Source organism: Momordica charantia (assembly GCF_013281855.1).
Source record: "Momordica charantia cultivar OHB3-1 chromosome 8 unlocalized genomic scaffold, Mcharantia_2.0 BLBB01000008.1, whole genome shotgun sequence".
NCBI classification, from domain to species: Eukaryota; Viridiplantae; Streptophyta; class Magnoliopsida; order Cucurbitales; family Cucurbitaceae; genus Momordica; species Momordica charantia.
In genome coordinates, this window is record NW_028275166.1 from 28,269,079 (window position 1) to 28,293,771 (window position 24,693).

Consider the following 24,693-nt stretch of genomic DNA (forward strand, 5'->3'; position numbering starts at 1 on the left):
TATTCGTTATCATTGAATTAGAAGTATGATTATATCTTATTTGATTATTTATTTATTTATTTATTTTATCAATTTTCATTTGTTTGTCATAATATTTTATCATTCTCTAATTCCCAAATGACAAAATATCTAAAATAATCAGACAAGTCAAGTATATTAATTTTATTATTCACTTTAAATATAAAACCGAGACTTTAAGATTAAATGTTTTTGTGACACTTATTGTGTGATTACATACTGTTATGGATAAAATGTCACGAGTTTGCTTAAAGTAAGGTAAAAGAAGTAAATGTGAGTGAAACCGTATTGATCAATCCAACTCAGTTGAGTCGATCTGATCTTGACCCCATTATGTGATTTTGTTAGTTCGCACGGGATTTATGGGATCGTTTATTTGGCTGTTGTAGGGTGATGATAGAGAAGTTGTTGTTGTCCCCGGGACTACATGGAGAGATCCATAGAATTTTAAGATTTTAATATATTTAATACACTCTTTTGATGGTACATGAGCAAATAAATCATTTAAAAAGTTTTATTTTAACCTTTAAATTTTGAAAAATTTCAAAACAACAATTTAATTAGCATTCCCACTTAAAATGAAGGTGAAAAAATGACCTACATTCAAAATAACGTTGTATAATTTGGGAGTAGATGAGAACGAATTTGGGGATAAGGGTAAAATATTGTTTCATCCTCCTACGATCAAAAGATGAGGGAAACAAAAACAAAAAATTTGGAATATCTACCTCACGATGGATTGATAAAAATTAATGTTAGGACAAAAATGGGGGAGAGGAAGATACATAATTAAAAAATAGATAAAAATCAAATACAATTGAACCTAAAGCGAACTATTTCTTACGAAAATTATATTTATTTGTTGTTCTCACTGTTGAAGAGGCCAAAGCGAAGCCTAATTGAAAATGAAATGAAGCGAATTTACATTTACTCGCATTTTCAATCTATCCTTATCTTTATCATTTGACTGCTAATATTTCTAAAACATTTAGTTTAATTTAATCTTTGGATATTTCAAAAACATTTAGTTTAATTTAATATTTTCATTTATAAATTCATAGAAACTATCAGGATAACTCTAGGGATAACGGTTAATTTGCCAAGGAACGAGTTTAAATCCATGTCGATCAAGCGAGGTGCACTCAATTCATAGACTTGCTAATATTGTTCCCACTAGATTTTTTCCAGGCTTGGAAAGTAACACTACCCTTTTATAAGATCTAAATTCTTATAATTATTGAGAAATGATATTTTTAATGCAACTAATATTCATTAATCTACTATTGTACAATATGATATCAAAAAAAAGTTGCATAAAAAAATAAATGCTAAATTACAAGTTTAATTATTTCACATTCAAAGTTACATCTCATCAATATCTAATAATATCTCTAAACTTCTAATTTCATGTATATTAGATTTTTTTTTTACTTAAAAAGTACTTTTTAAATAATTTCTGAAACTTTCAACTTCAATTTTCAATTCTAAACTTTCAATTTCATGTCTAATAGATTCTTAACTATGACCAATACATCCAAAAAATAAAAGTGAAAACAACATATAAGTCGAGAACCTATTAGACAAAATTACAAATTTAACGATCTATAAAACATTCTAAGATTCAAAGATCTATCCGATATGATATTAAAAATTCAAATTTCTACCAGACATAAAAATAAAAGTTCAACATATCATACACTTTTTAAAGTTCAATGATCTATTATTAGGAATTTAAATGCTTCCTATAATAATCAAAATTCAAATTCTACATTTCTTACTGAGAAACATATTCAACAGTCAAAACAATCATTTTCGTTGATAAAAATTTAGAAAGCAAAGATATTTAACCATATTAAAATAATGTGTAAAAATTCTTTCAATATTTCAAAACAATGATTTTTTTCTTTTTTTTAATAACCGGGAGTCTAAGCTTTGCTCCCCTATATATGACCCCGGGAAACAATTTCAAAACAATGATTGAAAACAAACCCATCGCACACATATCATTTAGCAGTATGATAATACAGGAGTCGAGGCAAGAACAATGGAATAAAGATCAAATCATTAACCTTTTTCCTCTCTCCAAAATTGACTCGATCTTGTCCAAAACTAAGATCTTATTACGCTCTCTACTGTTTTGCTTACCATTCTGTTCTTTCATATGCAATACCAAATTCTTGAGATACCCTACAGATTGTACAAGAAATAGCAAATTCTTTAGAGGAAAACCTATGTTTGCCCCCTAAATCTCTTCCTTGTTTTCCATAAGCACAAGAAGAAGCATCAATCAAGCAATCACGTGGAGTAGAAGGGCACGTAAAAAACAATGAAGTTTGTTAGCAGGGTACCTGGTTTTGGAAGATGGAAAGATTCAGAGATTACAGGCAGCGAAGAATTGCAGTTGAGGAAATTGTTTGTACATAAAAATGATGATGATGACCAGTGGAAGTAGTAGAAGGAAGGTTGGTTCGAAAATATAATATATAATATTACACGGTTGGGGCGGGCTGCGGTTCAAACAGTAGGGTGAGGGTGTGGATGTGGGTGAGGGGTGAGAGGTGGTCCTGATGATGCAATCGCAAATTGTAAACCTCTGTGCTGCCCATGTTGTAGTACAAACGCTACTTGTGTTGCAGCCAGTGCTGCCGCCTCCTGTAGTTTCACACCCCACACAAACCATTCTTAAAATTTAAACAGAACAGTTTAGAAAAATTAGTCTGCAAAATAGTTTTTAAGAACAAAATTTTGAAAATAGAAACGACTCCCAAATCACCAACCTGTCTTTGTCTTCGACGCTGCAAGATACTGATGGCCCAGGCCATGATGTAGCAGGGTAAGAGAAAACCAGCAGCACGAAGCAAGAAAATCTGTCACAGGTACCATCCAGATTATAAACCCATCCTCCATCATACACACTATTTTTCCTTTCAAATTTAAGAAGATAAACTCAATATCCACTTACAGAAAAAAAGGCAGATGCATCATCTTCTCCATCGGGATCTGTTATGGTCAATGCATGCCGCAGAAGGAGAAGGGCTAGTAACTGCCATGTTAGATCAAATAGAAACATCAGATACAGCTGAATGGAAAATTCTAGAGGATAGAAGGTGCAATTTCTTTTTTATTTCTACGAGTATTAGAAAACCTACAATAAGAGCAGCTGATCGGCAAAATGCAGCTCCACTGTCATTTGAAGTAGCATAATCGTCATATTCAGCTTCCAAGAAATGCCGTTCTGCCTCTGCAATGGCCAATAGCCGAGTATCTCTCAAGTCTAACGGATTACCAGAGATGGTCCATCTTCCCCTGTGCATATCCACATCCAGATCAATATTTCAAATATGAATACAGAAATTACATGAAGAAAAAAACCCTTGCAGGTGTTCAGAAACTAGCTTATCAATAATACTATTCACGGAACAATTAGATATTACCAAAAGAAAAATTAAACTTACTCCATATCAATAGCAGTTTCTTCAGTACGAGGTGGTGCAGTATATCCAGGTTGATAAGACTGGGAATTGAATACAACATACCGACATCAATGAGGAATTAAAACAAGAAAACATCGTCACAAAAGATGCTGTGAATGCACACCATCTCATCCTACCATTCAATAACAAGTACAGACAGAGAGTATGGCATTTTGGTTCAGAAAAAAAAACATTTCATTTTATTTAATTGGAAAAAAGAAGCATTCATAGTCTAACTGATGCACCGTGCAAATAGAGAGGGCATCCAACCAACTACAAGGGCGGGAAGTCCTACAAACAATCCATTTCTGAAAAGGTCCGGACTATGCAATGGAACGGCTACAGGATCAAGATTTCACCAACAAACAGTAAGTTTCAACAACTATATCTCTTAAGCCCCAAACACCAACGCTTATCTAGTCAGCCAAATGTCTCATCAATCACTACACTCTAACAATAAATAACCTGCATCTTCTTGGAAGCCACTCCTCACCTCTATCATCTCTGACAATAATGCCCCAACTAGCTTCTCCACTCATAGCACATCCCAAGCAGTATCCACGTTAATTTTGGTTGAACGTGAGAAAAGGGGGAACCCTCCTATTGAGACATGCTGCTCATCTTCTCCTCTCATGTTGGAACAATCTTCCTTGACGCCAGATTCAACCTGCCCAAAAAACGAATCCAGCCCATTGCCAAAAGACCCAAATCCTTTTGAATGCCCTATAGTGAACCACTATTATGGCTTTTCAGATATGGACATATCAAGGGAAAAGAAGGGAAAAGGTAGGAGTCGGAGAGAATAAACAAAGAGATGGTCGAGATTGAGAGAGACAGAAAAAGAAAGAGAATAAAAAGAAAGCCGAAAGTCTCCTTCATTCAGACGGTTTCTAGAGTAGCAAATTCTATTTCTCAACTGTATGGTTTTCTCCAACTACTCCCTCACCTACAACAACAACCCACCCATACAAACGTCTGAATTGTATGGTTTTCCGGTTTTCCTCCCTCTCATTCGCAAGTCCCCTGGGTGGGGTGGAAGATACATTTTTTAGACATAAAATGAAAACGCTAATAGAGGTTGCCTCGCCTTCACTAGGCATGGTCTCCCTCTTCCACTTAAGTGCAAAGCGTACTTAAACATGCACTTTATAAAACAGTAATAATGGAAAATTTTTAACTCCAAGTGTAAATCCTGCAATTTTTTAAAATTCAAAGACTTATGAGTTCAAAAACAATGTAGGAAGACTTTCTCGCAAGCTGAAGTATAAGGAATTACCAATTTATTTGAAATTCTAGAAATGCAAGATTAAAAATTAAAAATAAGGCTAAAATGATATGAGATCAAATCAAAATCATCGTGCATACCTGATGACATATCTCACAAGTTATGTCCCCTTTCTCATTGCACCAATGTTGAACGCACTTTCTGTGAGCATACTGAACAGAAAAACATTCAGACACATGCAAAAAATTAATAAACAAAAAAACCCGACAAATTTCACCATGGGTATTGATATTGGTCAATTCAAAGAACCTAACCTGATTTAGTTACATTATGAAGAAAAAAAATAAGAGTCATGGATCACTATAATTCTACCACGACACCCCATGCATGATAGCCATACTTGTCAAGTTTTATCAAGCAACTTTATAACTCAGATAATATGCCACATACCAGCACACAAAAGTTCCTGTCGATCATAGCATTGGGGAAAAAGTTATAGAAAATATTCAACTAACAAAGCTAAGAATAAAACTATTAATTACCAAACAACCAAATTATTTCATGTACTTCAACCCAGTCCTCCCCACCTTACTGATATAAAACCTCTCAAGATTTTATTTTATATCATTTTCCAGCTTGCTTCTATGAAAACTATATCACATTGAACGTAAGAAGAAATTAAAAGGAAAAAGAAATCAAAGCAATTAATACAGACTTAAACCCATCCACAAGACAGGAAAAAGCATATTAGTACTAAACTCAATTTAACCAATACTGTACACCGAAGCAGATTCTTGCGAAAGAACTAGTTCCAAAGTTTCCAATTCAGCACAAACACAAATACAACGCAGTGAAAAAGACTGGACCGAATTCAAAGGGGCTTCCATGTCCTGATTATTCAAATTCAAATTTAACAAATAATAAAAAAGGGGTAATACCTTAAGACTACCACTACATGCGCAGGGAGTTTCTAAATTATTGAGGCTGTCTTCTTCCTGACAAATGCGGCACTCAGCGGCCTGAATCAGAGGCTCCTCCTCATTGGGTGCGTGCTGCTTCACCGTCCGATCATCCGCAACCGCAGTTGCAGTCGAACACGAAGGACCGGCCGCAGCTGAGTCCACAACAGCTTCACGCGGTGCAGAAGGAACAGGGTCGGCCGGCTCGGACACAGGTTCAACTGGAGCGACTGGTCGAATCAAATGATCAACATACAGGACGAGATGGTCGCTCATTGTCCTATAAACCGCACAGAAACCCCTATATCATGAAAAAGTAACCCACACGGTGAATTCCCAGAAAAAAGAAACCCTACGAGGACAACTCGATCAATTACGGGAAGAAATTATCAAAATTGGAGGGGACAAAACAAGGAAAAGTAGATTGAGATGAAAAAAATTGTGAAATTGAGAGAAAGAAAAAGGGAAATCGTACCTGGGAGAAGAAGAGAAAGCGCGTTAGGTGCGGAATGAGAAAGAAGATTTTGCGAGAGTAGAAATGAATTTGAAGATGGGTCCGCGAGTGGTACAAAGATTCCGCAAAAGACTAAAAATAAGAAGAATTTGGAGCAGGGTGGACCTGGTTCGCTATATATAGGGGAGAAGAAGCGGAGTTTTCTTCGCCCGAAACTTCCACGTCTTTGCGTACAGTCCAATCCAACGGCCACCAAGGGTAATTGCGTCAATTCACGTGCCATTCCCCGTGGCCGACGGCCGTCAATCATCTACGTTACCAATTTAAATTAGAAACTTTTCTCTCTTTTGTCCCTTCCCTTCGCCATGATTTTGAATATATCATAATTGATAACATATTTTCAGAGAAAAAAAAAAAAGAAAAACACCACAATATTCCATTTAAAACAGTCAAATTCCAATGGCCGCCGAGAACTTGCTTTGAAAACAAGTTTATAAAAGGAAAATCAGCATGGAATGACCATTTCAGGCTGCACTCCTAATAGATTTCTGTCTAATTTCTAGAAACATAAATTTTCTATATTTTTGTCAATGTTACTTTTATGTGAAACTACATATTTATTATTTATCCTTCTTACAATAACTCATTGTTCTTCTTTTTATTCATCTCTCTTCCTATAATTATCTTCTTCTCTTCTCTCTAGATTTTCTTCTTCTTCATGGAAATTCTCAGATCTCTTATTTTCCCAGTTTAAGAAAGAGGAGCAAAAACAGTCGATGAAAAAATGCAGATTTTCGAATGTGAGTCACACGCTTGTTTCTTTCTTGGTTAAAATATTAGTTTGGTTCCTATACTTTCAATCCTAATTTTATACTTTGAAAATGTTTGTTTTGTGCTCTATATTTAAAACTTTTGGTTCATTTTAGTCTATGTACTCTTGAAATATTTATTTTGGAACTAAAATGAACCAAAGTTTAAAGTACATATACCAAAATGATTTTCAAAGTAGAGAGACTAAAATAAACCAATACTTGAAAGTACATGGACCAAAATAGGATGGAAAGAAAATTTATACTACATTAAATCATGAACTAATTCGAACCAATTAAAAATTATTACTTTTATGCTTATTTGCTTGTTCGTGGGAGAAAAAAAATATTCGGACTACCCACGAAATCCGACAGCGTGACTCCCTTGCATCGGCTACGTCCCTCCACCGCTCCAGTGCCACCTACGACCCACGACCTGCAACGAGCAGTGACCCTTCGTGAACGACGGTGCGAACCCGAATTTGACCCATTAGAGGTCGTATAGATTATATAAACTTCTAATTTCAGTATATAACTATGAAAAAATATATATTATATATAACATTTTTGAGACGGTATATAAGAAGATTAAAATAAAAATATATATTATATAATAGTCGTTGGAATATATAATATAATCTAATAGTCGAGTATATACTAATAAAAAATAGATATTATATAAGCTTGAGGAGTATATATTTATTACATTAGTGAAAAAAAAAGATAAAAAATAGATATTATATAAGCTTGAGGAGTATATATTTATTACATTAGTGAAAAAAAAGATGCACTAGAAAAAGAAATATTTCGAAAAGAAGATAATTAAAATATAAAAAGAATATTTGAAGGCTATTAAAAATAAGATTAAGTCATTGGAATAAAAGTAAAAAAAAAAAAATCAAACAGGAATTTGGAAATATAAAATTGTTAATAAATGTAGTTGAAAAAATATATATATGGAAAGTATGAATAAAAGTAATATGTGATGGTTGAAATTAAAAAGAGTAATAAACATTTGTGAGAAATTGGTTGCACAAATGCTATGGCTATCATCACTTAATTAAGTCATCAAAAAGTAAGATATGTTATCTACAATGAGGTTTAAGGAGGGTAATGGGAAGTGAGAAAGATGAAGAAAAATTCAAAACCATCTCTTCCTCTCCTTGGGAGAAACTAAAAACATAGAATCTCCCACAACATCGACACAGAAAGCACATCTAAATTTCATCATAAAATCAGTCATAATACATCAAAACAACATCTTCTAAACGTAAAGGGAATCGATCGAATCCTACAATTAATTCCATTTCGCCCTAACTCCAAAACGGCAACGGCAGCCCGTGCTCCCGCGCTATGCTGAAAGAGAAGCTTTTTCTAGAACAGTTGGTAGTCTACATGAGATGTGAATGAAAATCACAGAATATACAATCTCAAACAACTACCTGGACTTACAGGTTGGTCTTCTATGGACACTATACTGAGGCTGAATTTTGTATTATAATTAATGTAGTAGTGTAGGTGTTTGTGTTCTTTCCCTGTCACTAGACCATCCAGGAAAGTTAGTAGTAAACTGGTTTCAGTCAGCATTTACTCACACGGGTCACTATGTACCGTCCTTTCTCTAGATCGTAAATCGTCTTTAACTGAGGTTTCCTCCACTTTGACACAGACCATGCTATAAACAACAACAGAATTGATACCGCAATAAGCGAGAGCAGACTGGGAGACTCGTGGCCGATGATTGCTGCAATCCAATCCCATTGCTCTGACTCTGACTCTATCGGCACAATCGACTCTATCGCAGCTGTGCTTTGCAAGATGAAAGCTCCCAATGCCCAATCGAGTGGCATGTTGTTCACATGTGTTGCAGCAGTGATACTAATCACAAAAAGGTTCTCAAGCGGTAAGAAACAACGACTAATTGCATATGCGAAACAAGTACATGCACATAATGTGCACGAGATGATCAACGTACCTCTGATCCTCTAAAGCAATTCCAAGACTGTCGTGAAGTAGGGCCACGATATATGCTGATGAGAAGCAATAGCGTGGCAAGTCTTCTTCATTGAATTGCTTGTATCTCTTTTTCAACTTCAACCAGTCCTCACCACAGAATTCCTCACCAGCCACCACTAGATCTGATAGAAAAGCTCTCGATCCTAGACCGAAGAACTAAAAAAAGACCAGAAATGTCCATAAAAAACATAAACGATGAGTCCCAAGCTTGTACATCTTCATCAAATTACGCATAGGAATGAGAGAAAAAGACGAAACCAATAAAGAGTATAAACATGTAAGTAATAAGAAACATACTAAAGAATATTCATGAACATATGAAGAAAGTGGGGGAAGCATACCTTTGACGTGTAAAAGAAATTTTCCGTCGCCAAAAACTTTCCTCTAAGCTTTGGTGTGAAAATGGATCCTACATAACAATTTTCATTGGTGCATTTCTCTGCAGGGGAAAAAAGAGAGAAAAAAATGGGAAGTGTTATGCACCATTAAAAGAAATATGAGCTATCAGATGACCATAAAAATCAAATTTGTATAACCTTTTCCTTTTTGCAGCAGCCTTAGAGCAACAGATCTGCACTGCGAGAAATTTCCCTTAGAATGGAAAGTTGATAGATACCTATTCCTTTCCACCATAATACCTGGAGAAAGTTTTTCAGACTCCATAATATGGGAGTACCCACTGGGGGTACAAGGATCCACAGGAAATTCACTTGGAAGAGTTTTAGCTGCAGGAACAAATGAGAATCGAAAACTTGAGAATACTCAAAAACAAGTAATTTGAATGCTCTTAACCCAATCACGTCAAACCCAATGCAAAGAATGAATGGGCGACAAGGGCCTTCTCACTCCCTCAACATGATTAGCATCATATCACCAAATAAAGGAAAAAGGAGGGCAGAGAGCACAACCACAAACATATCAGAGAGAGGGACAGAGAGTCCAAGTGGCAAAATCTAAACATAACAGACCTTGTAGATGAATCAAATAGGAAGTTCAAGATCCATCACAGTCTTGTCTGTAGTTTAACTTCAGGAAAGCATTTTAAGCAAATTGGCAACCATATTTTTAAAACTAGATCCAACAAGTTCAAAAGTACGATCATGGTCAATATAGACATTTTGAAAAGGGGCATATTGAAGATCAAATAAGCAATCTTGAAGATGTAGGCCACGACGTTCTTAATAGTAATTATGGATATAGAAAATAAGAAAAGTGGACAACAACTACAAGACAACCATAATTGCCCACGAAGTACACAGTTCAAAGATATTGCTACATAATAGAAATAACTTTTCTCTACAACTGTATCATCCGATCCAGATTGTGACATCAGACCTGACAGACTGTAAACAGAGACAGCTGTACAGACAAACTCAAAATGTCATACTAATTTACTTCAAAACTAGATAGTTTATAGAAGAAAAGGCATGCACATTTACCTGAGTTGAACTCTCCTGAAATAAGTGCTTCTCTTAAGGAGTCATGTGCTGCATTCTGCAAAACAAGACTAATCACAACTCTGAAGGCTTTAAAACATTACAAAGAAAGAAAGTTCACAAAAGTGACTCTAGAAACATGGAAGAAGTTTTACATAAAAAAATTTAGAAAAGAAAAACACTTCACATTCAAGATGAAAAGAACACTTCACATTCAAGATGAAAAGACAAAAAAGGAGGTAAAATAATACAACCATAACTTTAATCAGAAACAGACCTTGGGAAAAAAGAAGTAATTTTATGCCTAACCTTCTTTTTAAGCACATAGAAACTCTAAAAACGGTTGTAAATCACCCATAACCACTTGTTTATTGCTGTGATTCGTGGCTTGCAGTAGAAAGTGGTGTGGTCAGTGCAAAGACCTTCTGTTCTACAGTCTCTCAAATGCCCTGAATAGGCCACTGTTTGGGCCCAAACAAACTGGCACCATCCCATATTATAATATCAAAGCATTACAAGCTACTCAAGCATTCGAGAGGCCTGGTTCTCCATCTACTAGAGAACTCTCTTCCCTAGGCCATACACTTACTGAGCCTCTCAGCTTACATGACTGACATATGTATGGTTATCCCTACCTTCTAACAGACTTATAATTTTTCAGTATTACCAAATGACCTATTAGTCCCTGCCCTTTCCCCAGAACTAACTCTATTCTATAGTTCCCCTAGCCTTCATGCAAACGAGAAGTGCATTGGACGCTTGGGCTTATTCTTACCAATACCGCCCACCCAAAATTTCACCATGTAACTGAGGAGTAACTCAGAGAACTATTACGCCAATAAGCTAGAACTAGAAGTCTCTCAAGTGACCTCTTCAGTCAACTAAGCCCCATTGAGTGAAAATTTCACAATCATCAATACGAGAGTTAAAAAGAGGGCAAATACCGAACATGACTAAAGGTACATTAAGCTCCAACTTAGAGGCCAACTAGGTCAGGAGGCTGCAAGGTTGGACTGAACTTCCATAGGTTGATGTGGCTAAGAATGGAAATGAGCTTACTGATGAAGACAAAAAAACATTATCTATTAATGCTAGAGCCATGAACTACATGTTTGGTAATGGTAATGATGAATTTAACTGAGTATCTGCTTGTAACTTTGCTAAAGAAATATGGAATATGCTTGAAATAATGCATGAATGAATGAAATAAGTAAAAAGGTAAAAAATTAGCATGTTTGTTCATAACTATGAATTATTTAAAAATGATGCTAATAAGCCTATTACTGAAATGGACAGGATTAGGAAAGGAGTATACCTCAACAGAGTGTAACAACCCTTCAAAACCCATCATATTACTCTCTTCCTATTTTTCTTTACTTGTTTCCTCCATCGGTGCTTTTCCTTTATCCTCTAGTCGATTTCCAAAAGAACCTCCTAACTCGACTCCCTTCAAACTGCTTGGCCATAATTTCCAAAGTCAATTTTCCCTCCATCCATGCCTACATTGCTGATAATTTTTATTCCATTGTCACTTGAACCGTAGCCCATCGCTCATTATTTATGGTTTCCATATTTCCCTCCAATCCCCAAAGACCCAATGGCTCTAACACCAAAAACTGATAGGAACCAGTTTATTTATGCATCAGGGTAATAGTCAAGGGAGTTTGAAGAGCTCCTTGCCTCTTCTTTACCTCACTATAAGATCAAGTACAAAAAATTACTCATAAAAAAAGACCCCCATATCCTATCTTTTCCCCTACATAAAACTTTTAGTCCCACAGAAGTTTTGTAGAAAACCTCATCAGAGGCTTAGAAAATCAGCTATAGGCAAACAATTTAGACACAAAATTATATAATATTCAAGAGAGATAATAACTATAGCTCAAAAAAATAAGTATTTACCTGCCCAAAATGTAGAAAGCTGTGGGAGTAAAGAGTATAAGTCATACTGCCAAATTTAACTGTACGTGAGAATTCAGGAGGTACTGATTCATTTGAAACAAAAGTAACCTGAAAGAGAAGTAAATCAGACATCACTATTTATTACAATACCATGTATGTCAGAGAAAAGAGAGAAGGGAGGGGCTCAGTGCGTGTGGGTGATTCTAAGGAGGCCACTGATAGGTATGTGATTTAACTAAGAGAGTAGGAACGATGTGAGCACAAGTGTCGGGTAGTGTGTAGTAGAATTAGGGTGGATCTAGAGAAGTATATATTTTACACTTCGGAAGTCAAGAGTTTCTCCCTCCCAAACTATGTGCCTCTCATTTGTGGATAACTAATAGTGAATTCTATCAGAAATGACCTTTTTAGAAAACCCAAACTAAAGCAAAACTCATGATTAATATTATTAAAGAAATTATTACATTTATCTCGTGATTAATTGATTAACATATAATTAAGATATTTTAGCTAAAATTATGTTGATTTCAATCAATTAAAATATTAGTAAATAAAAATAATTAATCAACATTAATATTAAATAACTCAGATTAGTATTAAAAAAGATAAAATTCGAGGTAGCAATTAAAATCAATTAGAGCTAAACAAAAAATTAATGTTAGTTAAACAATTGATAGCAGTTAATGAAACTAATTAGTGTTAATTAATTAAAACTATTTATACAAATAATCATTTCCCAACAATAAAAATCCTACCCGTTAGTAGGAGTAATAAACAGAAACCCTTGTTGGTGGGGTTTTTGCTCTTGATACTTACTGAGTTTTAAAGATTGTAACCTGTGAAATTGGCACTCGATATTCATGGCAAAAACCATGAAGCGAATAGCCCTAAGACCCTTTTGTTGTTGTAGAACTCATCTCATCTTCATCTGAGTATTTTCCCATATTTTTAATACTTTTTCAATCTCCTTCCCTATTTTTTTTTTTCCAATTACTTACTCCTTGGCTGCAGACTTGAGTTCATCTTTTTCTGTTGGATGCTTCTTTTTCCAATATATCTTACTTTAATCAAAAGGATTTTCCAGCTTTTTTCCTTTTTTTTCTTATCTTTTATAATCCTTTTCTTCTCATTTTCCTTTTCCTTTCTAGGTTGACAATGTTAGTTGTGCATTCATCGTCTTTGAATTAGGTTCCACAATCTTAATTGTTTCACTTCTTGTTTATGTTCTATAATGTTAAAGGAAAAACCTCTTTGTTTCTCAAACAATTTTATAGTTAAAAAGAAACTAGAACTGCAATTAAAAGCATGCATGACTAATAAATCCAAAAGAAAAAAGAAAACTTCAAAATCTGTGTGACCAAATACGTTCATTAATTAAGATGAGAAACAATCACATTTCCAAGAGCGCAAAGAGAAGAAACACCAAAAGCATAAACACTCGAGACAAAGTCCAAAAGAAAAACTCACATATCACTTCTTCCACAAGTCTATATGAACTATAGGAGCGAGAAAAAAACCAGAAACCTCTTTTTTCGTTATTCTCTGTCTGTGGGAAACAGATCCAGAATATGCAACAAGTTCGGAATGGTTTAGCGTTTTCATGAAAATCTAAATTTGGTGTTTCTGGAGATCCTTTCCAGTTGGTGGCTTAAAGGAAAAGTTACAAATAAGGAATTTTGTAGTTTTTGGACGATTGAACAGCATACCACCTCCTCACAGACAAAACTGCACAAAAACTTTTCTATATTCCCTTTTGAGTGTTCTAACGTTGGATTCAGCCTTTTATTAAATTCCATTTCGAGTGCTTAGGATGAGGAGATGCCTTATTCCATCATTTTTTTCTATGTATAAGTCAAGTGACTCGCTACATCATAACAAGAACCACTCAACTTCAACATCCCTCATTTAGTGCAGATATGAAAACGTAATTTCTAGTTAGCTTTGTAGTTCAAATGCTTTGAGAAAACTAGTTATAGGTTACACTTCTCTCTCTCTCTGGAAAACACTATGAAATACTTCATGTTCGGCATGCAAGACCCTAGAATCTTTTTTTTTTTTTTTTTGATGATAAACAATTAAACTACATATTATTAGAAGGAAACAAGACAAAATCAAACCTGAGCAGAAGCTCCACCAAGTTCAATAATTCCAGTTGTCTGGAGAGGATCACCTCCAAGAGTGCCAAGTGCATAGTTAGCAGCAACCCACGCATAAGTCCCTTCATCAGAGCCTAATACAGCCACAACTTACATCACACATCGCTCGATAAGCATTTCTAAACAAAATTAGAAGCAAAACAATATATGGGTTTGAAATGACATATATCCACAAACAATTCAAAAGACTGAGAAGTTCTATACCTGTAATGACCGATGCCCATTCATCCCGGAAATTAAACCCCGAAGACCGGAGTACCCGCCGGCAGGACTCCAATATTTGGTTCTGTACATTCACTTCCAGGATTCTCAACCCTGCCGTTGCCATTAACCGAATTTCAGTGATTCCCCATTGATCTCTCGGAACCCGATTCTTCCCATATGCCAAAAGCTCCTCCAAAGACCTGCCGGCTCCGTCTGGATCTTCTGCGTACGCCGACAACCCAGGATTCACCCGCATCGACGCCGATCCCTCTTCCCTGAAATCAAAAACCCCGTCCACTCTGTACCCAAACACGTGGATTCGGGTCCCGGTGCTACCTCCATCGATAACGATTCCGTACCTTCTCTTCACAGAGCTCCGCAGATTCGTCGTCAAGACGAACAGATAGCAGACTAACAAAGTAAAGGCAAGGAAAAGCGACGCAGAAACCCAGAATTTGGATTTGGAAGAAGAGTTCTTAGCGTTGTTCCTGGCGAATAAATTCGATCTGCTGCTGGGTCTAACCTGCAGCTTGGTCGGATCCATCTTGACAATTTTCGAATCGTCCCTTTTACGGGCATTCAACCGTCGCATCAAAGTCTAGGGGTTAATGCGTGGATAATTGGAACGAAATGCATCACAAAACATGGATAACACTCAAAACACAACAAGAAGAAATCAAAAATCAAAGAGTGGTATACACAAAAAGAAAAAAAGGGAAAGAAGAGGTAATTAAAGGGGTTGATTTATTATTGTCGATCGAGACGGAGAGGGCAATCGTGAAAAATATCGCCCTTTCTGTCTCGGTCTTGCTCTCCTCCGGCAATGCTCGGTCTCGGAGAGGAGGAAGATCTCTTTATTCAAAAATAAAATAAAATTACACAATTGTTTATGATTCAGCTTTATATATAATGGACTCGGATTCCGCAAAACGCGTCGAATGCTCTCGAGCGGTTCGATCCAAAACCAAATCCTAAACCAAATCCGACCGATTCATACATCCATGACAATTGGAGGAAAAAGGGGGAAAAAAGGGCAATCAAATTGAAATTCAATTGGCCATACATCCTATGCCATATCTGGTATTGGGAAACACCAAGAACAGGCCGCTGCAAATGGTGCCGACCATGAGAGGGAAGCTCTCCATGACTTCTTCCATGTCGTCGACATGGCCCGGGAACAGACAGTTGGTGACTCTGTGGTCGGAGAAGGCGATGGCCATGAAAACCATGACGGACATGATGGCGTGGACGAAATCGGTGAAGCCGACTTTGAATCGGTCGTCCTTAGGGACATGGATGTCGGCGAGGCCGGACTTGAAGACGGCGAGACCGGTCGGAGTGACGATGCCGTAGTAGAGCTTGCCGTCGGGGCCCTTGAAACTGTCAGTGAAGTGGAAGAGGAAGCAGGAGAGGGCGGAGAGGGCGAGGAGGAGGTTGATCATCATGGTGCTGACCGGAGAGCAGTCGCCTTTGCCGGAGACGGAGGGGAGGAGCATCTCGAAGGTGAGGAGGGTGCCGGTGGGGAGGAAGTTCACCAGCATTGAAGTCTTGGACAGCGTTTTCTGCATTCCTTTGGCCACTGCGCGTCGTTTCCGGCCGCCGGCAGTGTTGTCCGCCGCGCCGGAGATGGAGGAGGGCTCGTTGGGGGGTGTTGCAGTATAGATTTTGATTCCGAGATCTTCATCGGCGGTGCAGGATACTGTGTGTGGATCCATTTTGATTTGGTCTGCGGATTTGGAAATGGAGGAGGAGATTTATATAAAGAATCGGAGGAGGAGTAACTGAATTTGGGAGGGACGAGGGATCATTTGAAATTCCAAATTTCCTGGAGTCTGTGTTCAGTTAACCGCCAAATGTCCAATGGCAACGGTTGCGACGCTCTTTTAGTCGTTTCCCATCGCCTTCTTCCACGTCGATCAAAAAGGAAAATTTATATGATTATTCTAACAGCGAGAGGTAATTGCAAAAAAGAAAAACTAAAAATTTGTCATATTGTATATAACATTGTATTTACAATTTTACAAAATAACAAAATTAATTGAATTCATCCAACATTTTTAATTATTTACTTTGATTTTGATTTTTTAATTTTTTGTCAACGTCGTCGTCGTCGCCGAAGATGGTGCTAAAGTAGGGTTGTTGCCTTAGCCAAATAAATCGCCATCCTTTCTTCCTTTGCGTGATACTTGTATGGGACTTGATTAACGATTAGTTGGGAGCTATTGAGTATTGACAAGTATCGGGCGTTGACTTCACTTGTCACCTCAGAGACCTATTATTAGGACTTCATATTCGACTTTATTGTTTGAAGCTTGAAAGGAGAAACACATTGCATATTCGAAACATTCACCATATGGTGACATGAGTAAGAGACCACGTCGCACCCTTACTCGTTGAAGCACACATCTATGAAAAGAGTCCAGGAGAGCTTGCCTCGATGTGAACTCTTGAGGTCTTCATTGGTCACAATCCCATCGGGCCGTCATTTTCTCCATGAAAACCTATTATCGCTTGCCACTTCATGGCAGTCCTTGGTGATACTCTATGTTGTATTCATTGAGCTCTTGCTCATCTTCAATGACCTTCCTGACACCTCAGGCTTCTAGAGGTTTATGGAGTACATGCTTCCGTGGAAAACTTGTTAGAATCCCACCTTATGAGCTTGGAAGTAAGGTTGTAGTCTCCACACTATAATGAGCAAGGCAAGTATGAGTTTTCCACTCGTGGGCATTGCATCTCTGCGTCGCCTTAACTCATGTAGTATATGAGGGTCTGGCGATCGCCCTCTTCTTTGACGAGTGATGACCTAACGGTAGCGTCGGACAAGGTCAGATACAAGTAGAGCTCGTTGTCCAGGTTTGGTTTCAATAGGAGAGGCGTCGCTGCGAGGTACTCTTTTAGTTGCTTGAAGGCGTTCTCACAATCGTCCATCCACTTATACTTGGTGCCCTTCCTCAAGATTTTTAAGAATAGGGGCACTTAGCACTAGCCGGGGACACGAAGCGATTTAGGGTAAGCTCTCTTGGCGTTGAGACTTTGTAGCTACTTTAAGTTCTTGGGAAATTCTATTTCAAGGACAACTCGAATTTTTTAGGGGTTCGCTTCTATCCCTCGCTGGTGAAGCCGAGGAATTTCACAAAGGTGATGCCGAAGATGCACTTGCTATGGTTCAGCTTCATGTTATACCTTTTCAGTATGTCAAACACCTTCTTCAGGTATGCTTCATGATAATTGGCTTCCCTACTTTTCACGGGCATATCTTCCATATGTACCTCCATGTTCAAGCCTATCTACTTAGCGAACATCTTGTTCATCATTCTCTGGTAGGTGGCCCAAACATTCTTAAAAGGGCATCACCCGGTAGAAATAGAGTCCTTGATCGATTGTAAAGAAGGTGTGCTCTTGGTCTTAGACGTACATTGACTAGTGGACAAAAGACTTAAAAAGAATTATTTTCTAAATCTTTAAGGATGAAAGTGTCAGATTTTAAAATCGAGAGACTAAATAGTTTTGTTGCCCAAACATAGTTATATATATATATATATATATATAATCTACCCTTTTTTTCATATATAACTAAGTTTGTTTTTCTTCTTTATATGAGTTATACGTTGCTATTTTTGTAAAATTTTAAACCTTCCACTATATTTTAAAACATATATTTATTATGTTATTCATATAATTATTTCTACTTCAAAATAATAATAATAAATCATCATTGATGGCTCATTGATCTAAATGAGTCAAGGTTAATTAAAAGAGAATGAGTTTAAACCCACGATGGTCACTGTTGAGTCAAAAAGTTGCCCAACTCAGAAATCTTTGGCTCGAGCAGGGTGGGCTGAACCGTGACCTCCTAAAACCGGACCTGCAAGACAAAGTGAGCACTCTGATGCTAAAGTCAGTAAAAGTCTGAGCTTATCGAGAGAAAATCAGAATGTTCGCGTACCTTTAAATGAGGGAAATGATCCTATTTATAGGCAGGACCCCCGACAGCATTCCCGACACAGCCTTAACAACTCTTTAAGGTTACAGTGAAACGCGGCGTACTATCGTGGAGTTTGTCGGAGGTATGACCGAGCTGAGGAAAGCCAATTGAATCTCACATTCTTGTAAGAACGTAAATCAAAGTGAACTTGTTCGGCTCGACCGATTGGGTGAGCCGAACATGAATACTTGGTCGTTATTTTTCGACTCACATAAGCCACGTGTAACAGTTTGCATATCCACTCAATACTTGCCACGTGTATGCTTAAATCAACCCCCAACAGTCACATACTTCAATAATTAATAATTTTTATATGTTTCTCGATACTAAATGTTATAAGATCGTCAAATTTTTTATTCATAAGTAAAGATTTTCTTAAAATTTTAATATTTTAAAATCTTTTTAACTAGCTAAATTTTAAATAAAGAAAAACTAAAGCCAAAAAATAAAATAAAAAATATATTTTTTTAGAAATAAAATAAAATGAAATAAGTACTTGTAAAAATTATCATTTCGTTTAATTTGATTTCTATAAGATTCCATTCCAATCGCAGTTCAGAGCAAGTCTAGCGTGGGAAGATGAAAAGAAAAAGTACAACAATGACTTTCTGTGTACGTTAACCTGATCACGTGCCTGCCAACATATTAATCGGACAAAAAAAAAGACCATATCGAATTTTGACAACAGGAAACAAATAAATAATTAAAAAAAAACCTCACTATCAAATCGTGTCCTTTATCACCATTCAAAAATTGACAAAATATTTAAATGGTGAGGAAGAATAGATTCTTCCTCATGGTCGATGAGTTAATAGAACGAACTTAAAGACATATTAATACTCAATCGTGATTCAATAAATTGTCCCAAATGGAAGTAAGAGGATATTGAATCGACGGCGACAATGGTGACTCTAACAAGGCATTCCGTTGGACATGCAATAACGGATCAGACGAGGAGGAACCCAAGTGAGTGCGAGGGAGATCCGAAGAGGCCGAAGACCACATATTTACAAGTATGGAGGAAACGTCGACGTCGAGTGCTGCAGATTTGGGAATCTCCCACGCATCCATGGCCGGAAATGTACTGAACAACGCCTCATTTGGATCATTCCAAAGCTCAGGGAGTTTCGCCTCTGGATAATCAAACCCCGAGTTTGCCAAATTACAAGGCATGACATCACTTGGGGTGGTGCTAATTTTGTATGATGATATTTCATCTTTTGGTAAGCTGCAAGAAACAGAAGAAACGCCTCTTGGAGCTCCGGAAGTGCTTGTTTTCTTGAATATCCGACATATCGCCAACGAATCCTACAAAATTACATACAACACACACTTAATAACTAATACAATCCAAACCCCAACTTAGGACTTAGCTTAATTTGGGTAGGACACTCGTCTCCGATTACATAGTTGTAAGTTCGAATCTTCACTTCCTCGTGTGGTTGTATTAAAAAAATAGATATATGTAATCTAAATCTCTCAAATATTGTACTCTTCTCAATGGAAAATGATTATGTGTTGGGATTGGTGAGAATTTTACTTTGTCCTGATTATCATTGAATTGTTCGGCAACTAAGAGAGAAAAATGCAAAAAAAAAAAAAAACAACTTAAGTATTTTCCCTTTTCAATAATTTTGTTTCGGGAAATACTTAGGTGTTGACTAGTGAGCACAAGAACCATTAAAGGTCCAACGAGTAAGAGAGAAAATGCAAAAACGTCTCTGTATTTATCAAGGTTATAAATCCATACTTGCACTTTTTTCCCCTTTTTGTTACTACTTTTAAAAAAGTTTTCAAAATCTAAACCAGATTCGTAAAATAATTTAGCTAAAAAATTCAAATTTGTTAAACAAAGAAAAAGAGATAGGGTATACGTTTGGTGGAATAACGTTGGTGGCGATGGGTTGGGCCTGGGCCTGGGCCTGGGCCGGGGGAAGGCGAAACTCATGCATCATCCAGTCCGTTTTGAAGGCCTTGGAAGCTCTGCCTCTGTAGAACACAAGCGACTTCTTAAGCCCAATAATGCATTTGGCGGCGCCATTTGCAGAGTAGATGGGCCGGTCGGTTCCTGTTGCTTTCCAAAACCCGGCTCCTGTCACTCGGTTTGGCCTTGCGCTGTTTCTGTATTTTCTGTCCCTTGGGCAGTAAAAATACCACTCCCTCTCCCCGCTCCTCGCCAGCTCTTCAAATTTGTTATAAAACACACGCGGTTAAGAATCCCACGTTAAAAAGAAAAAAAATAAATATGAATATATTGATATAGTATCATAGTCCAAAAGTTCAAATGAGCATCCGGTCCAAAAAAAAATAGATATGCGCTACTCCTCTCGTTGCTAATTGATTTTGAGATGGAACTCATGAATATATCGGTACATTCAAATATTAAGTTGAATAAACGATGACTGGCTTGAAAACTTACTTGGGAGATCCCACGGATCATATTTGTAGATGTCTAGTTGTCTTATGAGTTCAATGGATAGAGGGAGCTGTTGAATCTTCCTTTTCAAGTAGAACCCGACGAGTTCTTCGTCGGTCGGATGAAATCTGAACCCTGGAAGGATCACATCATCCCCAACAATTTCTTCATTTATCATCTCCTCCTCCATATCCTGAAAATAGACCGCTCAAAATGGTCTCTATTGATCAAACTTGAATGGCCAACTTCATGAGCTTTAAAGCTCCTCGTTCCAAAACAAGTACCAAGAGAAATAATTAAACAACCCCTAAAGTCAAGAAAAAATTGGTCTTATCAACCAAACTTTTTGATTTGACTTGGACACTAATTAATTTTGATTAATCACAAGAAGGGGAATCTCAAGATGATCAGCGTCAACCAAGTCACCCACTTTCTTGGGATGTTTAAACAAATTAAAATAAATTTAGCTACTTGTTTTGGTCAAAGTTTTAAACGTTCATATCATACCAGCAGATAAATGCCAATCAAAATTCAAAAAAGCTATCAAAACAAAAAATAAAGATTTCACGATTTCTAAATAAATTAAAAATAATTGATCTTAATAATATGTCTATATTTGTGAGATTTTATTGATATTTTTAATATTGTGTTGATTTTTCAATAGTATGAAAATGTCGATGTTCAACCTATAGATATATGAAAATATGGACACCATATTTAATACCATCGTTTTATTAAATATTATTAATCAACACTCTCTGGAGCCTCTCTCGATAAAATTATTTTATTTGAATCGTAATAAATGGAAACGTGGACCTGAATCAACTTCCAAAGCAAAGCAAGCTCTCATTTATATACAAAATTCAATTTTTGAATTTTTAAATTTTGGAGAATCTAAGCTTAGCTGGTATTTGTTTTCAGAAACCAACAAAATATAGAGTTCAGCTTCTATTCCATTCCCCTCTCAGCTTCTATTCCATTGACTTGTCAGGCACTACCCATTATTTTTTGGTGTCAATTTTAATTAAAAAAAACACCACACATAATACATAAAGTGGAATATATTAATCCATCCATTGGATTATATGGGAAACTTTTGGCATGGATCTTTTAAATATTGTGTTGTAACATTTTAAATATTTATTAATATAATTAGGAATTATCGTTAGTATTATTTTTTAAAGAATGAAATATTTGTGGGTGGTGATAAATAACCAAGAATCCCTTTTTTTTTATCGAACCAACTACAACGTCGTGGTTACGGAGAAATTTTGGACCGTAAGGAACAAATATTGTGCTCAAAGAAAATTAAATATATCTAACTCACTCTTGAATCTTTTAAAGTACTCAACTAGCTCAAACGTACCTAGAATACATTTTGAGACTTTAATTGACTACCGTAATTGTAAAAAAGTTACAATTGCTGTCAATGAATCACATATTCAACAAATTTCTTTACTAGAACCTAAAATACACCATTTTCGTGTCACTGTACAAATTCAAGCACATTATTCCAATAAAAACATAGCAATATCTATCGTCATCATTCAAATTCTCAGGACAGTTATCAGAACATATCAATATGGTTTATATTCTATATATAAAGTCAAATCAAACGCCATAATTACTTGAGGGTGACTATAAGAATGGTCAAAATAAGTAAGACGTTTAAGTTATATTAATTTGACTACTCTGAGTTAATTAAATAAAGCTAATAAATTAATTAAGATTGATTCATTGGTTAAATTATGAGGGTAAAGATATTTTTTTTCCCTTAATTTTATTTGAAAATGAAAAATTGAATACACATACACCTAAGGGATTCTCCGTTTCTTGATGACCTTATTTATTATTAATATTACTATTATTATTATTTTGGAACGAACCAACACTTTTATAAAACTAAACTGCCCAAATGAAGACTGGCCAGCAACATCGGGAAATATCGGCCACCCCACAAAATAGAAGAATTAGACTGAATTGCCTCTTTGGTGAATCCATTCGCGACAAAATTTGACTTTTTTTTTTAGCACGACGAGTAAGGTGAGAGATTCGAACTCATGATCTCTTGGTTAAAGATTTGTATCAGTTACTGCTGAATTAAAGCTCAAAGAAGTTTGACTCTCTACCCGATTGAAAGAAAAAATTATTGAGCTCCAAAATTTCCCTCACTCAAACACCCCCTCAGATGTGGCAAAACCTCACCAAAATAATAATAATAATAATAATAATAATAATAATAATAAAAATTACATTTCTTGATGACCTTATAAATCTTGTTCATTTTAAGGGGGAAAAAAACATACTCGCACATACGTGTAAACTATAAACTTAGATTAAAGCGAGCATATAGCTTAGCGGTAACAGATTGTGAGTTCGATCCCCCATCCCACACATGTTGTAAAGAAAACACATAACCACAAAATAAAAAGAAAAAAGCATCGAAATGAGATCTTAATTAAATTTAAATAATAATCGTACGACGAATGCACATATTTTGAATGAAAAAGGTTTGGAGAGTCACAGACTTGTAATAAATTTCACGTGGAAATGGAAACAATGTCTACGAAATGGAGAGCAAAGCAAAAAAGTTTGAAATATAAAATGTGTGAAATTCCGAATTCCATGAGATGCACTAATATTATTTTCAACTCTTTTTGTACGTGTTCCGATGCCATGCGTGCAACCAAGGCAGTCTCGAAATCAAGTCAGAGCCTTTGGGACCCCAAATTATCTATTCCTCATTGCACGTGAGATTTAAACACCACCTTAATTACACTTGTAAATCTCACAAATCACCCATCTAATGGTTTAATTATCTTAATCCAATTTATTGATAAAAATAGGGAAATAAAATCAATCAATGGTGCCGTATTGTTCCTACTTTATTTTTATTTTTATGAGGAAGTACCATCTTGAAAAGACGTAGTAAGATCTCATCTTGAAAATATAAGAGTTCTAACCAAAGTTATATAAACGACTAAGCTTGCAAAATTGAAGTTCCATGCAAGAAAATATATACTATAGTTAGATAGTAGTTTTTTATATTTAATAATTAAAACTGGTATTTATTTATTTATTTTTGAAAATGTTAGACTAATTAACTCCAACTTAACTTATTGCTTATTCTCCAACAATGCGATAACTCTCAGAAAAAAAGTTATTTAAGCCCATTTATATTATTTCTAACTTATATATTTGAATGTTGTCCATGTCTTACAATTTACAAGTTGATTTGTAGCCGTGCAAGTGATGCTCGAGCATATAAGACCTGGAAGAAGAAGTAGTCACTAGACAACTTATGTGGAACTTCAATAATGGAGTTGGAATTTGTTATAAATAAATTGTTTTCAATTTATCTTTTATCAATTTAGCAACTTTATTTTAACTTCCATGGTTGATAGGAGATAATTTATTAATAGATGTTCAAATTCCTCTTATTTTAAATAAATATTATGTCTAATTAGAAAAATTATGTTTGATTTTATTCGGGAGATGAAAAATTGAGGAATTCATAGAATTTAGCACAAATGCATCATTAAAAAACAAAATGATAAAATTTTTCGGAGCGAGAGCTAAAAAAATATCAAAGAAAATGATCAAACCTCACGTCGAAGCATTTAGAATATAGAACTGC

General features: G+C 35.9%; 4 protein-coding genes across 4 annotated transcripts; all 4 read right to left on the reverse strand.

Annotated features, from left to right (window-relative positions):
- Positions 1 to 2,335: 2,335 nt before the first annotated feature.
- Positions 2,336 to 6,308, reverse strand: LOC111014120 (uncharacterized). The gene is made up of 8 exons (XM_022288745.2): positions 6,151 to 6,308; positions 5,655 to 5,976; positions 4,857 to 4,928; positions 3,474 to 3,532; positions 3,168 to 3,324; positions 2,981 to 3,061; positions 2,796 to 2,885; positions 2,336 to 2,670 (listed from the first exon to the last, which is right to left on the reverse strand). Exons 2-8 carry the CDS (start codon positions 5,949 to 5,951, stop codon positions 2,533 to 2,535), a joined length of 894 nt encoding a protein of 297 aa, XP_022144437.1. The 5' UTR covers positions 5,952 to 5,976; positions 6,151 to 6,308; the 3' UTR covers positions 2,336 to 2,532.
- Positions 6,309 to 8,068: 1,760 nt separating this feature from the next.
- On the reverse strand, positions 8,069 to 15,509 carry LOC111014161 (putative apyrase 6). Its single transcript, XM_022288788.2, has 8 exons — positions 14,653 to 15,509; positions 14,410 to 14,522; positions 12,293 to 12,400; positions 10,394 to 10,448; positions 9,491 to 9,679; positions 9,296 to 9,393; positions 8,914 to 9,110; positions 8,069 to 8,816 (listed from the first exon to the last, which is right to left on the reverse strand). The coding sequence occupies exons 1-8, from the start codon at positions 15,242 to 15,244 to the stop codon at positions 8,519 to 8,521; spliced, it is 1,650 nt and encodes a 549-aa protein (XP_022144480.1). The 5' UTR covers positions 15,245 to 15,509; the 3' UTR covers positions 8,069 to 8,518.
- On the reverse strand, positions 15,380 to 16,624 carry LOC111014140 (protein DMP9-like). Its single transcript, XM_022288767.2, has one exon. The coding sequence runs from the start codon at positions 16,365 to 16,367 to the stop codon at positions 15,702 to 15,704; it is 666 nt and encodes a 221-aa protein (XP_022144459.1). The 5' UTR covers positions 16,368 to 16,624; the 3' UTR covers positions 15,380 to 15,701.
- A 2,644-nt stretch (positions 16,625 to 19,268) lies between these two features.
- Positions 19,269 to 21,321, reverse strand: LOC111014199 (protein FEZ-like). The gene is made up of 3 exons (XM_022288852.2): positions 21,060 to 21,321; positions 20,515 to 20,822; positions 19,269 to 19,948 (listed from the first exon to the last, which is right to left on the reverse strand). The coding sequence occupies exons 1-3, from the start codon at positions 21,244 to 21,246 to the stop codon at positions 19,481 to 19,483; spliced, it is 963 nt and encodes a 320-aa protein (XP_022144544.1). The 5' UTR covers positions 21,247 to 21,321; the 3' UTR covers positions 19,269 to 19,480.
- Positions 21,322 to 24,693: the final 3,372 nt, after the last annotated feature.